Below are 14517 nucleotides of genomic sequence, written 5' to 3'. Positions count from 1 at the left end.
AATAAAATAATAGCTAACAAAATTTTATTCTCTTCAACACGACAGATTGATATGATTTACAAATATATTTTATCATTGAAAAAACCTACACCAGATTTGTTTGCAGAATCTGTTTGTAAGATTAGCTAATGCACATGACATTGTTAAAATATATTATATTAGTGTGTATTTATCAATAAAGTACAAGCTATTTTTTTAATTTAAAAAGCCAATTGCAACATAAAAATTATTTTTTAAAATATTTTTTATTTTAGAATATATTAAAATAATATTTTTATTTTTTATTTTTTATATTAATATATCAAAATAATTTGAAAATACTAAAAAAATTAATTTAAAACAAAAAAAAATAAAAAATTAACTTTTTTAAAAAAACTTCTAAAATATAAAAATAACCTATTAAAAAAACAATGTACCGAGTGACATTACATCGCATTAGTACACAGCATGTTTCCAAATTTACACAAAAATTACATTATTGCCAGGTGTCAAAGAAATTAAACAGAATTCAAAATGATGTACAGATAAAGAAAACCTTCCCGTGACTAAATATAAAAATCACACCTCCACATATCCCCGTGACTGTCCAACTACCAAACAAAACTCAAATTTGCCAAATGCCAATACCAACATCTTTCATCAACAAACTATCCCAAAGAAAAAAATCAATTTTTATTAAAATCTGTTCTGATATTATTATGATCAAACTGAAAACAAGCTACATAATCATTTTACTCTTATTTTTACAAGGCAATAATATTTTTTATGTGTTAACAAATAATATAAATTATATTTTATAATTTAAATTTTTAGGTATGATAATTCTCTGACAATATATGATCTTGGTTCACCATTCTTATTTTATTTAATAAAAATTAAACACAAGATAATATAAGTTTTAGGTTTCAAGTTTAAAGAACCTTCACTTAAAGAAATATACTAGAGAATAATATAAATTATATCATAAGACCCCACCTATCAAAATAAATAAATAATTTTAAATATAAAAAAAATATAATAATTTTTGTTCTGTCCATGTAAAATTGGAAAATATTTTCTTTCTAATTTTAAAAATAAAATTATATTTTTATTATCGTTTTTCATAAAGGTAATTGATTATTAACTTATTCTCAATCAAGTATTAATCAAATAGTCGGGTTAAGAATTTTTTGCACCTTTTTTTTATATTTTTTGTTTTATTTTTGTTATTATTTTCATTATTTAGTGTGTGTTTTTAATTGAATTTTATTATTTAATATTGTAATGGAATAATAAATTAATCTTGATATTTTCTATTATATAATAAAATAAAAAAATTAATTTAACCCAGTAAATTCTATAATTCCAGTCATAAAATTAACATTCTGACTAGATATCAATTAAAAATTTGGGTAGAGATTTTTTCAAATTTAAATTATTATATTAAATTTAATAACAATACTAATACTAGAAGTTTTTAACAATTTAAATGTTTTTTATATTTTGAAAAAATTCATGTGCACAACATAAATGCAAACTGATAAACTAGTTGTTTCAACTAAACAATTACAATTTCTAAAATATCCTATAAATCTAAATATCCAAAAATTGATTAGATGATACCCGTGATTGTAAAAATTTAATAAAGAAAAACCAAATGAACAAATTCACGAATCTAAAAACAGCAAAGCAGGGAGTAGGTCCCAGCCATCAATATAAGCCACATCTACGTGTCAAAATCCTAATGCCATCACACTCTCCACGTCATCACCCCCCCTCTCTCTAGTCTCTGGTCTCTACAGATTCTTTGTAGAATCGGCGGTCAACGAACCAATCAAATTAAAAACTCCTATATACCTCAAAACGGCACCTTTTCAAACTCTCCAAAAAAGGAGAGTTGCAGAATCGGCGGTTACTACCGGTGGTGGCGGTGGAGCATACGTTATCGCGACGGTGGATGGGAAAGATGTACACGGTGAATCCAAATGATTATAAGTTACTAGAAGAAGTAGGATATGGAGCGAGTGCTGTTGTTTATAGAGCGATCTATATTCCGTTTAATGAAGTAGTCGCTATTAAGTGTTTGGATCTCGATCGTTGCAATAGCAATCTGGTTTGTTTACTTTTTTTTTATTATTATTGTTTTGACTCATTTTTGACTTATTTTTTTATAACTTGAAGTGATTATTGAGTGTGATTTAAGGTCAGATCGTATTCTATTTTGACCGAATTGTGAATTTTGTGGTGTTTTTAGCTTTGAATGAGCTGCTATTGAGTAGTTATAGTCAACAGAGAGGCTGATTGATTGAGGCTTAAGTGATAATTGGATTTGTTCCTTTGATGGTTACTGAACTTGAAATTGATTTGTGATTTTTTTGTTAATGTAATGGGCTTTATTTGATTTAGCATCGGATTGTTAATTTAGGACATATTTTTGTTAACTTTTCACTTTTAATTATAGATACAAGTAAACTTTTCAATAAATTTGATTGCGGAATTTCGAAGCTCTATTGCATTTATAGTTATTCTTAATGGATTTGAAATTTATTTGTGAATTTTAGTGATATTGGATTGAAGGGGAAAAATTGGTGGACTTGAAATTATTAATTGCAGTATGCTTTCCATAACTAATTGTATATACTTACAAGTTAGCCTTCTTAATTCAGTAGGTGAAAGTAAGCTTTTTGATAAAAATCAATTTCATCATTTTGAAGTTTAATGCTCACTAACACGCATGGATTGACGCGACACTTGCTATAAAGGAAAACATTTCGGATTAAATTGATGTTGACTTTGATCATATAGAATGCAGACTTACAATCATGGAATAGAATAATCAACAAAGAAGTGATTACAAGTCACGACATTAGTTGATGAAATAAAGTAACTAAAAGTGTTGGTATCCCCTGGACTAACTTTTTGGAGCTGATCATAAGAATTTGTGAAACTTGAGTTATATGTTGGTGAATGAAACTCAGGTACTGCTTGCTTTCTGATCGTAGTGGTATAAAACCCAGAAAAAGAATGTGCTTGGAAGTTATTATTGAATATTTGAAAGATTACTGCTCAGTGTTGGTGTGTTTGCCCTGATAGTAGATACCTACAGTAGTTCTATTAGTTACACTCTGCTCTTCTTACTGATTTTCTTTTTTCATGCTGTTCATAAATTTATTTCATGACTTGTTTAAGTGGTTATTTGATGAACTTTTTATAATGTAGGATGATATAAGGAGGGAAGCTCAAACCATGAGTTTGATAGATCATCCAAATGTTATTAGAGCTTATTGTTCATTTGTTGTTGACCAAAATTTATGGGTGGTCATGCCATTCATGGCCGAGGGCTCTTGTTTGCACCTCATGAAGATAGCATATCAAGAAGGATTTGAGGAGTCTGCTATTGGTTCTATTCTGAAAGAAACGCTCAAGGCTTTGGAGTACCTGCATCGACAAGGGCATATTCATCGAGATGTTAAAGTCAGTAAAGCATTAAGATGGCCCATTTATGTTATCAGATGGTCTAAATTTCTCTTTTTATTCTCAACACTGCTATATTATGTTAACTTTTGCATGTGTCGATTGTTCTTGCAGGCTGGAAACATTCTACTGGATACCAATGGGATTGTAAAGCTTGCTGACTTTGGTGTTTCAGCTTGCATGTTTGATACAGGTGATCGACAGCGTTCCAGAAATACTTTTGTGGGGACTCCATGCTGGTAAGTTTCACCAGTAATGGTATTTTTTGTAATTTGAGTTCTGAGCTGTATTTTTATTGGCAAGTGTTCTCCTCCTTGCACTTTAACTTCCAAATTGCAGGATGGCACCTGAGGTTTTGCAGCCAGGAAGTGGATATAATTCCAAGTGAGTTCTTTTTATGAACCTTATTTGTGAAGTTAGATTCCCCTGAGTGCAACTTATCAAGCTATGTTTTCATCCATGTTCCATGCTTACAAAAACTTCTGGCAGTGCTTGCCATGTCATAAATCTGGGTTTGTGCATATGTATGCATCCTTATGTGTGCAAACCTGATTTGCTAAACCGTTTATGCTTGTTTTTGGACAACAGAAGTTCTCATGATACTTCCATGTCTTTCTTTGGAGGAAATCTCTCAATCTCTGTTCTTTTTTTCCATTGATATCATGTGTTTTTTTTTTTTTGTTAATGTTTGGGCAGAACTGGTACCTCTATCTGTTGAAGAAATTGACTATGACTTAAAATTGAGAAAGAAAAGAAAACTCGTATAAGTGTGTTGCTTAATTGCTTCTATTTTCCTGTACAGGGCTGATATTTGGTCATTTGGTATAACGGCACTTGAGCTGGCCCATGGCCATGCACCTTTTTCAAAATATCCTCCAATGAAGGTATTTCCATCTGTTAGGATTCAACAAGAAAGTCCACTAAGATACAGCTTGAGCTGGGGAAGCTCTCATTTAAGTGGCTTGCTAAGATACCTTTTCTTTTTCCTGTTACTTTTCATTCTGTCAGGTTCTTCTCATGACCATACAGAATGCTCCTCCTGGTCTTGATTATGATCGTGATAAAAAATTCTCTAAGGTATTGAAATTCTTTCTCGCTAGATATTCACATCAATTGATTTACTCTGTAAGAATTGCATTTACATGGATAACTTGCACCATTTTCTTTGATGGTACTGTGAGATTGTCAAAAGGCCTCTAGTATAGCTGTTTTCAGTGATTTGTTTTTCTTTTCACATATATTAAGATTCTAATCTGAGGATTTCCAGTTGTGATCAGTCTTTTAAAGAAATGGTTGCAATGTGCCTTGTGAAAGATCAAACAAAGAGGCCAACTGCTGAGAAGTTAATAAAACATTCTTTTTTTAAGAATGCAAAGCCTCCAGAGCTTTCTGTGAAGAAGTTGTTTGCAGACTTGCCCCCACTTTGGAATCGTGTGAAAGCTATTCAGGTTAGCTATCATAGTGCTACAATACTTGATTTGTGCCTCATGTTTTTCTGGTTAGGTTGTTTGATGAACTTGCTGAAATATTGCAGCTTAAAGATGCTGCACAGCTGGCTCTAAAGAAAATGCCTTCTGCAGAACAAGAAGCGTTGTCACAGGTTAGCACACGTTTCAACCTCATAAGATGATGCTTTTCATCTGGTTAATGGATGCACTTGCTGCAGTTCATCATGCATTGTTTTCCAAGCAAATCCATCTTCATTAATTTCTTCCTAATCCTTTTCCTGCTTGGTTAGATTATATAAGTTTGGTCATTTTACCACCCTCAGCTGTTCTTATACACTGATTTTTTGGATATAATTGAGTTGTTTAAGTATGTCTTACTTTGGGGTTGTACAGATGTCCATTGCTTACCAAGACACTGACAGATGACAAATAGTGATAAGTGTCCTCTGGTTCCATAATTGAAAAATATCCCTTTTCTTTCTACCGTTGAACGAGTTAACCAATAAAATGTTTCTTATGTTTTCCCTTAGAATGTTTTAAACCAGAAAATCCCTAATCCATCAGAAGCATTAAATATCACATAGATTTCACTATAGAACATGTTGGAATAAAATGGTTAAATTTTGAAACGAAAAATTCTGAGTATTTCCACAGTTGAACAGCTGAATGGATGGAGATTTTGGTTCTCACTTTCTTTATGGAAATCCAAACCCTGAGATCAGTATTATGAAACATGGTATTAGCACTTTTACTTTCTTCACCAACATGTGGTCCTTGACTTGTTCTTCCCACTCAATCCCATTGTTGAACCAAGCTGACAGTACAGACAATGTAGGCATATATTCTTTTCTTAATAAATCATGCTTATATTAATTTTGTGCCAATAATAGCAGTAATAATCTCTTCTGATTTATGAAAGGTTATCATTCAAATTCTTAGATAAATGCATCTGCAGGGCCTGGATATTTAGTATGATGTGTTAAGAACTGAAAGTATAATTGAGGACAAGTAACATTCATTGGTCAAATGTATTTGTACCCACTGCTTTCTTTCTTTGTTTTTTTTTTGCTTTTCTTTCTGATCTTTTAAGTAATGGCTTGTCTTACCCTCATCAGAGTGAGTATCAACGGGGAGTTAGTGCCTGGAATTTTGACCTTGAGGATTTGAAAGCCCAAGCATCACTAGTAAGCTAACTATTTAAATGCTTTGTTTAATAAAGCTACATTTTCATTGTTTGTAGCAGTATTTTTCTTGCTGGTTATACAGTTAGGAAATGATAACTGTTCCTTTTTTGCTAGGTGCGAGATGATGATGATATTCCAGAGACGAGGGAAGAAGATGAAAGCATTAAATTTGGTGGTGGTAAGGTAATAAATGAGTCACTGAAGAGTTCTTTTATTAATCTGAAGTTGTTACCATTGTCCGCTGTATTTATTTCTGCTCCTTGAGGTGCCTCTCTTGCTTTGGGAAATTTTTGGTTCTCAAACAAATGAACTTGTTTGTTGTTTGCAGGCGGCTATTGGTTCCCAATCTAGTTCAGTGAAAGTAAATTCAAATAGTGAAATACAGCTGGTTGAGTACAGCAGACAATTAAGTGGGGGTGAATTGCCTCAGGCAGATAACTTCATTAGAAAGGGCAAGTTACCAGAAAGTGACTTGCTGGAAACCAGTAGCCTTGAAAAAGTTGGGTGGAAGAGAAATGGATCAAGCTCTGAAGCAAAGGCCTCAACGTCAGAAAGTGTCATGGCACAGGCCAAGGCCAAAACAGTGAAAAGTCGCCAAACCCATAGTGGGCCGCTCATGCCTGGTACTGTATTTTCTCATTCATTATCAGAAAGGGGGCGCACTTCTGAAAGGTTTGTTGTCTTCCTTTTTAGTTTTTCTTGCAGCATTAACAAGATCTGTCTCAACTAGAGCTGATTGAAACATAATGTGAAATGAGAGTAGTTTCATGGGTGGCGTTTTTATTTGTCAAACTTGTATTAGTGGTGGCAGGAAATGGCCTCACTCTCTGTACTTGACAATTTGAGTCATAACTCTAGCCTGTATTGCAAACTTGCGAAAGGAAGGCTTTTAAGTTCAATAAGTTGATTGAGGTTTAGTTATTTAGCATTGGGAATTCTTTTAAGATATGATTCTATATGTCAGCTGGTGGTTTGTTGAACACGATTTGATTGTAATAAATTGTAACAGGCATTCTTGAGCTGAGAAATGCCAGGTCCTAAGTAAGAGCTTTGTTACTATTTTATGTGAAGTTCAATTTTTCATTTTATACTTTTGATGTAAAATTCTTTTGATTTACTTGAACTTGAACATTTGTGCGCAAGTTTATGAAACTAGCACAAACTTTGTGCCTTTATATTTCCATATGCTCCAAATTTGAAATTATTGGGCTCGTCTGTTGATTAATAGGTTTGAGAATGAAATTCATCCAACAGCTGAAAGAGCCACCCGTGAAGTTCGGAAAGCTCCAAGCTTTAGTGGTCCTCTAATGCTTCCAAATCGAGCTTCAGCGAACAGTTTATCAGCTCCCATAAAATCTTCAGGAGGTTATTGCTATTGAGTTTCCTCTTTACTGTTATTGTTATTGTAATCATCAAAAAGAGCTAGAACTTGCAGCTATCAAATAGCGCTGCTTCTCCTATAACATGGTTTATTGATTCCTTATCATTACTTGTTTCCTATAATAGGATTTAGAGATTCTTTGGATGAAAAGTCGAAGACAAATCTGGTCCAAATAAAGGGGAGGTTCTCTGTTACATCAGAAAATTTAGATCTTGTAAAGGTAACACTCAATTCTCATGACGTGCTATGTTATCATCTGACTCTCACTAACTAAAGAATGTGCCCTAGGATATTCCATTAAGTACAGTTCCACGATGGTCTTCACAAGTAGGTGGCTCATCTTTACCCAGTAGTTTTAGTAACAACTCGTGTTGTCTGCTTCTCACTTGATGTTTTATTCTTGTGATTTTCAGTCATCACTGAGAAAGTCTGCTAGTGTTGGTGAGTGGATGTTTGAGCCAAAGCAAATGGTACGTGCATTGACTTGTTTTGTCTGAATATATCTAACTCTTGATATTGATCAAACAAATTTATGACCACATGTCTTGTGAGTTTATGAGATTTTTATTTGAAAGACACTGGACTTCAAGTGCCCACTGAGTCATTAGCTTTAGAAATCAGGTTAGGTGTGGTTTCACTCTTAATTCCAAGATGAAGCATGACTTGATCTCATATCAAGTCTTGACTTTATATATATATATATATATATATATATCTGTTGCGTAGTCTATGAATTGCCTCACTAATTAAGCCACTGCTCCTGCATTTGTCATCCTGTAACCAATTCCATGTCATGCTCTTTTTTTCTAGCCTGTGAATCAGCCTCCAAAAGAGGTTAGCAACAATAGTTTCCATGCTCTACTCTTGCCTCATCTTCAGAATCTTTTTCAGCAGACCTCAATTCAACAGGTAAAAAAGCACGCTTTACTTTCAGTTGAATGTTGTTTTTCCTTTCAAGGTTTGTTTGCCTTAAAATTCTGTAAAACCTAAAGCCAGTCGTTCTTGTAATCATATTTTTTTATTCCAGGATATTATTATGAGTTTATTGAATAGCTTGCAGCCAGCTGAGGCCATAGAAGGTGAGTAAAATATCTGTTACTGCATGCTATTTGGTCTGATTTTAGGGGAGAAGCAATTGAACAAGCTGTGTACTTTATTTTGTGTCAGCTGCTCAAAATGGGAAGTTGCCGCCATTGCCTCATGGTTCGGAGAACAATGGAAGTGTAAGCAGATATTCTATCTATAATTTAGCTCTTTCCTAACTCTTGGGTTCCAAATTCTTGTATATAAGTGCATCCTTTTATAAGATCCAAGATTTTCTTCAGTGATGATGCTTTAGTGGGATTTGGTAGCATGAACGCAGGGTCATATAACTGAACTTGTGCAGGTTCAATTTCATACAGTAGGACACTTATTTGTGAAAGTTGGTTTTTATTATTTCTTTGTATTTCCTGAAATTACCGAGTCTCTTTCATTGTGACTGGTTGGATTTCTGTATCATGATTCCTCTGATCTACTCACTGTTACAGGTCGAAGCAGCATCCTCTGAGAGGGAGAAATCATTATTGATCAAGATCACTGAGCTTCAAAACAGGTTTGATCATTTGTCCTTTCCTTCCTGGTCTTATACATATTTACGTTTGTTTAATGTTCTCACTCACACTTTGCAGGATGGTGAATTTGACCGATGAACTGAATGCTGAAAAGCTAAAATATGAGCAAGTAAGTTGCTTGTGTGGATCAATTTTGTTGTACCTGTTTTATTATCATACTCTTAGGGACGTAGAACGATCACTAATAGTCTCACCCCTTCTTTCATGATGGGATAAACAGAAAACAGTTGAGTCTGTAAATACATTTATACCCAGTATTAGGGCGAATTAATTTGAGAATGTTTTGTTGTTCTTACAGTTGCAACAGCAGCTGAAAGCCATATCTGGTAGGGAAGAGAATGGGGAAAGGAGCGAAGTGGATGCCTGAAAGCGTAATTCTGATCACGGTAAAGTGAAACCTTCATGTAAATTCAGGCAAGAGCTGTACATGCAGATAAGTGTTAGCCATTCTTTATACGGGCTGGATTAGAACCATCTTTGAGTTGGATTTTGGAGTAAGGTTGCAAAGGACAAACACCGTTTCTGCATCTCTTCTGCAAATCCGTTGCACACAGTTCCTTGAAGACCAATTCTATCTATCAAATTCAATTGGAAACGACCTTGTCCTTAGCCGTGTGAAGTATATCCGCAAGTTAGCAGAATTTTCCTGGCTTACTTTTTGTTAAAATCAGTCACCATGAGGAGTTAGAAAGCTTCAAGTGTCTGTTTATATATACATCTCAATACTTAAATCAGGTTATTCAAATGTATTATTTTGTTCATACAGATTTGATCTTGTACATGATGGTAGAACTCGTGTTTATGAAAATTATCCAACTTTTTCACCCATCCTACTAAACCTTGGAATTTCACCACTATTAGAGAATGGTAACGAATGAATGAACAAGCATAATCTTACCCTTCTCTCCATGCTAATGGCCATTGTCCAATGGTTGCCATTGCTTTAATGTGAACATCTCTCTTTCATGTAAGATCAACCATCATGGGATTGGAAAGAGTCGAAGTTCTAATCGGTTTGGAAAAATTACGTTTTGAAGTACTCAGTGCAAGACCGCAGGCGAATACAACTGGCAGCAAAAGAGCCCCTTTCGTTAATAGTTAGCATCTAACCCTATGACTTTCCTGACCTTAGAAGCCAGTGTCCTTGCTGAACTCTGTTAGGTCTCGCGTTCTGGTAGGCCCCCCCCCAATACATGCATTGGAGATACTGTAATCACACTAATGTCGACCTGTCGAGAATACCCTTTCACATTCAACGGCCAAAGAAAAAAAGGGAGTGTTTATGTATACACAAGCTGTCAACGTCGATGACCGTATACCACACTCTTCTCCTCGGATAAGTACGAAATCTCAAAGATTCTGTCTCCTTTTCCTCCTTTGATCACATTCTCTCCTTAAAGGCTTAAATCTAATCTCCATATCTCCTGCCTTCAATGATCACACTGACCACCACTTCACTTTGTCCTTCCCTAAAACCTCCTAACTTAACTTCACCACTCGCCAAGCTAAAACCCTCTCATTCCCATCAACACTGTAAAAACCCTTCGTCAAGGTAAAAAAAAAACACTGCAAAATTTCACATACCTTTTACTTTAAATATCCCCTCTTTTGAACTGTTTATGTTGGTGTTAATACAGGGGGAGAAGATTAACAGGGGAAAATGCAGGGCACAGTTATCAGACGACACCCCGTTTGCTGCGGCCATAGGTTTGTGTATGCTGAGCTCTTTGCTATTGCCAAATACAGTTACCAAGGACGAGGAGGCGGAGAGTTATTCGGGGATTGCTACAACCGATACGAGATTTGCTGTTATGGGTGTTATTAGTTTCATTCCTTACTTCAATTGGCTTGTAAGTGTGTCTCTATCTTTGATTTTATATTTTTTGTTTGTTTTTGGAATCTGGGTGTTGATAAAGTTTTGATCCTTTTTGTTTTGTTGGCAGAGTTGGGTTTTTGCTTGGCTTGATACTGGGAAAAGAAGATATGCTATTTATTCTCTTGTTTACTTGGCTCCTTATTTGAGGTTTGTTTTTTATATTTTCTTTTAGTTTTATAGTACCATGCTTACATTATTTCTCATAATTCTGGTTTTTAATGTGGTAGTTAGTTTTGTTTTTATTGAAGCTTTGTTAAATGTTTATAGGGGATGCTGATTTGTAGTGTAGCATTATTTCTCTTAATGCTGATTTTGGGATGTGAACATTTGGGACTGGATGTCCACTTATGCCGCGTCTTGCTAGTTTGGTTATGAGTGCTGTTTCTTTGAATGCAAAATGCAAACTTTGTGTTGAGTTTGAAGAGTTTTCTTTAATGTTGTTTCTTTCGCCAAATGTTAATGTTAATATTTTAGTTTGATTGATTAATGAAGGATTTGTAATGTGAACAGTGTGAGTAAGACAATTTCAGACTTGAGATATTACACTGCTTGATGCTGTAAAAAATAATCTATTGCGACCACTTAACAACAGTTAATTTGGATGTGTTACTTGATTGGATTGGATGCATGAATTTGATTGTGTGATTTTTTTTCAATCTGGCTTAATAGATCAAATATGTCCCTGTCACCTGAAGAGAGCTGGCTGCCTATAGCTAGCATTATTTTCGGCATTGTTCATGTTCAGGTACAATACCTCTCAAACCTTTTTGGTTACCTCCTGGTATGGGGTTTCTCTACATACTCTTACCGTTATGATAGACGAGTAGAATAAACTATGTAAAATATATTCTGGCTGAAACCTTATGTTTCAAGTACTATCAGAACTAAATAAGAGCAAAAAATTCGGCTTTGGTTACCACCATACAAGCTAGTGTTCATTATTATGCCTCTAATTTTTTGCAGCTAGAAGCTAGCATAAAAAATGGAGATGTTCATGGATTTCAATCATTTAGCGAAGCAGCTAAGTTTCTACCCTCACTGACAAAAAAGAAAGATGTCAGTTTTGCAGGAGCATCAGGTACCATCAAGGATATGGTACTAATAAATGGAAGCTCAGTAATTTTCGTTTCATTCTTCTAACGATCAATGAGATTATAGTTGAGTTCTTACTTTCCATATTAGGAGAGAGAATGAGAACACAGGAATCTGCCATCTGCTGACGAGCAATCAAGAAATGAGATTCGGCAGTGGGAGAGTCCATGAAACCAACTCAGAAAATCAAGCACACTCAAATGGAGGTTGGGATGATGATGGTGAGCGGGGGAAACAATAGAACAACGGCTTCATTGTCACTGTGGCTTGGTTAAATAGATGTTCTCTTGATAAGAATGGTCTGGAAGCGTATTTTTGGCTTTAGATTTGGAGATTAAAAGGTCGAGATATTCCCATGTTGATATTTTTAATCATATTTTTTGAAACCCCAAATTTCCAGATATACGATGGCAGCCTGACTAGTTAAGCGAGCGTGTCACACACAAGATTAACTCTCTAAACTCTCTTGGGAATTGTTCACAAGTGGCAATGGCAAGACTATACTGTTTGCATGTGTGTGTATTAGTAATTGTGTAGCTGAATAGAGGTCTCTCTCGGACATATTGTCCTACTAAAATTTGGACTCCAAGGGGTTTGCAAGTTGCCTCAAATGACCTAGGGAGCGCGATCAAATCACGTCTCGACTGTTAAGAATACTGTGATAGCTGCTTGGATATGAAGGTATTTTTTTCAGTCATACGCTATATCTTCAAACACATGAAGAATTCAAGCCTTTGGCGACAACCAAAGGTTAAATGACAAAACTGTTAGTATTTCATTTTCGAAATTAGGTTTTGATTTGCGAAAATGACACAATGCTGCCAATATTAAGTAGCAATTCAGTTTTAGATGCACAACAAATCAGACTCAATCCAGCATCTAATCAGCATAAAAATGGTAGGCTTTAAGGAAAGTAAACTATACATTGTTGCAAACTACAAGAAAGGAAAGGAAAGGAAAGGAAAGAAGTGGGTTTGGAAAAGACATTTTTATGGCTTTAATCAGCGAGTTGTTAACGGTGACTATGATGCAGAGAACTCATGGAAGGGTGGAGAAGAGCACAGTTTTGAATTTTTCATTTTGTTGGTGAAATTACATCCTGTTGCCAATGAAGCAGATAATGGGCAATATTGAATCCAGTAGAGGGGATTCATTCTATATTAGTCCTTGAAGCTGACCTTTTTCAATAGGAAAGGGACTTAAAAGCCCGTCCGTCTTAAAGCAGAAATCCAGACTAACAGCAGCAAAAGCAAAGATCAAAAGATTCTCTGATACATACTGTGCACCATTAAAGACATGGGACAAGAAGCTTTCAGGATCGAGCTCCAAATGGCTGGTCCTCCAGCGCACTAGTGTTAGCAAGACCTGTCGTTGTAAATCCATTTTCCTTGTAAGAAAAACTGTCAAATTCTCGTATGATCCTTTGGAAAAAACTAAAAGTGATACCTTTCACAATGCCAAAAGCTGCAGCCTGTCCCCGTTCTTCAGCTGAAAATGTCCAAAGTCTCTTCTTAACTGCATATCGAAAGGTTAAAAGGCCGAATAATGCACAGCTAATGAAGGTGATTGGTTTGGAAAAGGAAGTATTAGCTGTGAGCATTGCTGGTGTTCACTTGAGTGAGAGAATAATGGGGAGCCCAGCAAGGGGTGCCAACAAGGTGCAGATACAAACCTGCCTTTATGGACTCCAGTCTCTCTTCATCTCTGCTAATCTCCTTGCTTTCTAAAGCATCCCCATCATTATTAAGTGACAGCGAACGTTCTGCTTCTTCAACCATGGCTCTTGCCTCTAAGATCTCCTGCTGACATTCTGCAATCTTGAATTCAACCAAAATCAAACAACAACACCAGACAAAAGCAACAAATTTCAAACAATAATTCTGCAATAGAGCATTTCAAATAGATCAGTTCCCTTTCATTTGATACGATAGACTTCAAAATCTCAAATTCACAAGCCAAATCATACCAAGAGGATTACTTCATTGATAATCACAAGAAAGCCCGCAATCTCAAAATCCCATTTACAACAGCCCAAGAACATGTTAAGAGAGAAAAAACTAAACAAATAAAAACCCATGAACATGATTAGAGAGAAACAGCAGACCTCAGAAGCTCTACTTTCAAGCTGGTTAATATAATCCCTCAATTGTTTAGCCTCAAGTTCCTGTCTTTCAATCTCAGCAAGTTCTCTTCTAGCCATTTCCACTCTTTGCGATGCCTTCTCTAACCCGTCAAGCAACACCCTATTCTCTTGCCTGTTTAAAAGTTCCTCCACTTGCTTGTCCACCATACCAGACAATGCATCCTTCAAATTATTACCATTACTTGGTTCTATCTCTTCTGAGCTATTGCTGCTGCATTTAATTACAAGTAAAGGTTTGTGCAGTGAAGTTGTGGCTCTGTTGAACAGTGTTGGACATGTTAGTGATGTGATACAGAAAGGGTTTTTGTGAGGGGGGAGTCTGGAGTT

The 14517-nt window shown here is 35.2% G+C and overlaps 3 protein-coding genes across 5 annotated transcripts; 2 read left to right on the top strand and 1 right to left on the bottom strand.

Annotated features, from left to right (window-relative positions):
• Window positions 1-1752: 1752 nt before the first annotated feature.
• LOC118033945 (serine/threonine-protein kinase BLUS1) lies at window positions 1753-9907 on the top strand. Of its 3 annotated transcripts, XM_035039085.2 has the most exons (21): window positions 1754-2092; window positions 3199-3453; window positions 3568-3692; window positions 3793-3837; window positions 4256-4337; window positions 4462-4530; window positions 4731-4901; window positions 4988-5053; window positions 6017-6085; window positions 6200-6268; window positions 6414-6757; window positions 7314-7450; window positions 7592-7686; window positions 7755-7793; window positions 7880-7936; window positions 8277-8375; window positions 8494-8545; window positions 8634-8689; window positions 8996-9060; window positions 9137-9188; window positions 9378-9907. In XM_035039085.2, the coding sequence occupies exons 1-21, from the start codon at window positions 1937-1939 to the stop codon at window positions 9444-9446; spliced, it is 2172 nt and encodes a 723-aa protein (XP_034894976.1). In that variant the 5' UTR covers window positions 1754-1936; the 3' UTR covers window positions 9447-9907. The 3 variants fall into 3 exon arrangements, with proteins under 3 accessions (XP_034894978.1, XP_034894976.1, XP_034894977.1); XM_035039086.2 differs by lacking the exon at window positions 7755-7793; XM_035039087.2 differs by lacking the exons at window positions 7755-7793; window positions 7880-7936 and having other exon boundaries at window positions 1753-2092.
• Window positions 9908-10420: 513 nt separating this feature from the next.
• LOC118033946 (uncharacterized) lies at window positions 10421-13181 on the top strand. The gene is made up of 5 exons (XM_073411062.1): window positions 10421-10929; window positions 11023-11102; window positions 11625-11700; window positions 11919-12050; window positions 13053-13181. The coding sequence occupies exons 1-5, from the start codon at window positions 10699-10701 to the stop codon at window positions 13179-13181; spliced, it is 648 nt and encodes a 215-aa protein (XP_073267163.1). The 5' UTR covers window positions 10421-10698.
• LOC118033887 (uncharacterized) lies at window positions 12928-14517 on the bottom strand (the record flags this gene model as incomplete). The annotated part of the gene is made up of 4 exons (XM_073411042.1): window positions 12928-13396; window positions 13494-13562; window positions 13651-13864; window positions 14152-14517. Coding segments are annotated over 4 exons (843 nt in total), but the record flags the coding sequence as incomplete, so codon positions are not given.

This window comes from Populus alba, chromosome 1 (genome assembly GCF_005239225.2).
Source record: "Populus alba chromosome 1, ASM523922v2, whole genome shotgun sequence".
Classification (NCBI taxonomy): Eukaryota; Viridiplantae; Streptophyta; class Magnoliopsida; order Malpighiales; family Salicaceae; genus Populus; species Populus alba.
This window is presented reverse-complemented; position numbering and strand designations above follow the sequence as displayed.

Excerpts from the sequence above, each read along its gene's own strand:
- LOC118033946 (XM_073411062.1), top strand. The coding sequence starts at position 10,699 with ATGTTGGTGTTAATACAGGGGGAGAAGATTAACAGGGGAAAATGCAGG. Across the intron at positions 11,103-11,624 it reads TACTTGGCTCCTTATTTGAG|ATCAAATATGTCCCTGTCAC; the intron begins GTTTGTTTTTTA and ends CTGGCTTAATAG. Across the intron at positions 12,051-13,052 it reads CAGGTACCATCAAGGATATG|CGAGTTGTTAACGGTGACTA; the intron begins GTACTAATAAAT and ends GGCTTTAATCAG.
- LOC118033945 (XM_035039085.2), top strand. The coding sequence starts at position 1,937 with ATGGGAAAGATGTACACGGTGAATCCAAATGATTATAAGTTACTAGAA. Across the intron at positions 4,338-4,461 it reads CAAAATATCCTCCAATGAAG|GTTCTTCTCATGACCATACA; the intron begins GTATTTCCATCT and ends TCATTCTGTCAG. Across the intron at positions 7,937-8,276 it reads TGTTTGAGCCAAAGCAAATG|CCTGTGAATCAGCCTCCAAA; the intron begins GTACGTGCATTG and ends CTTTTTTTCTAG.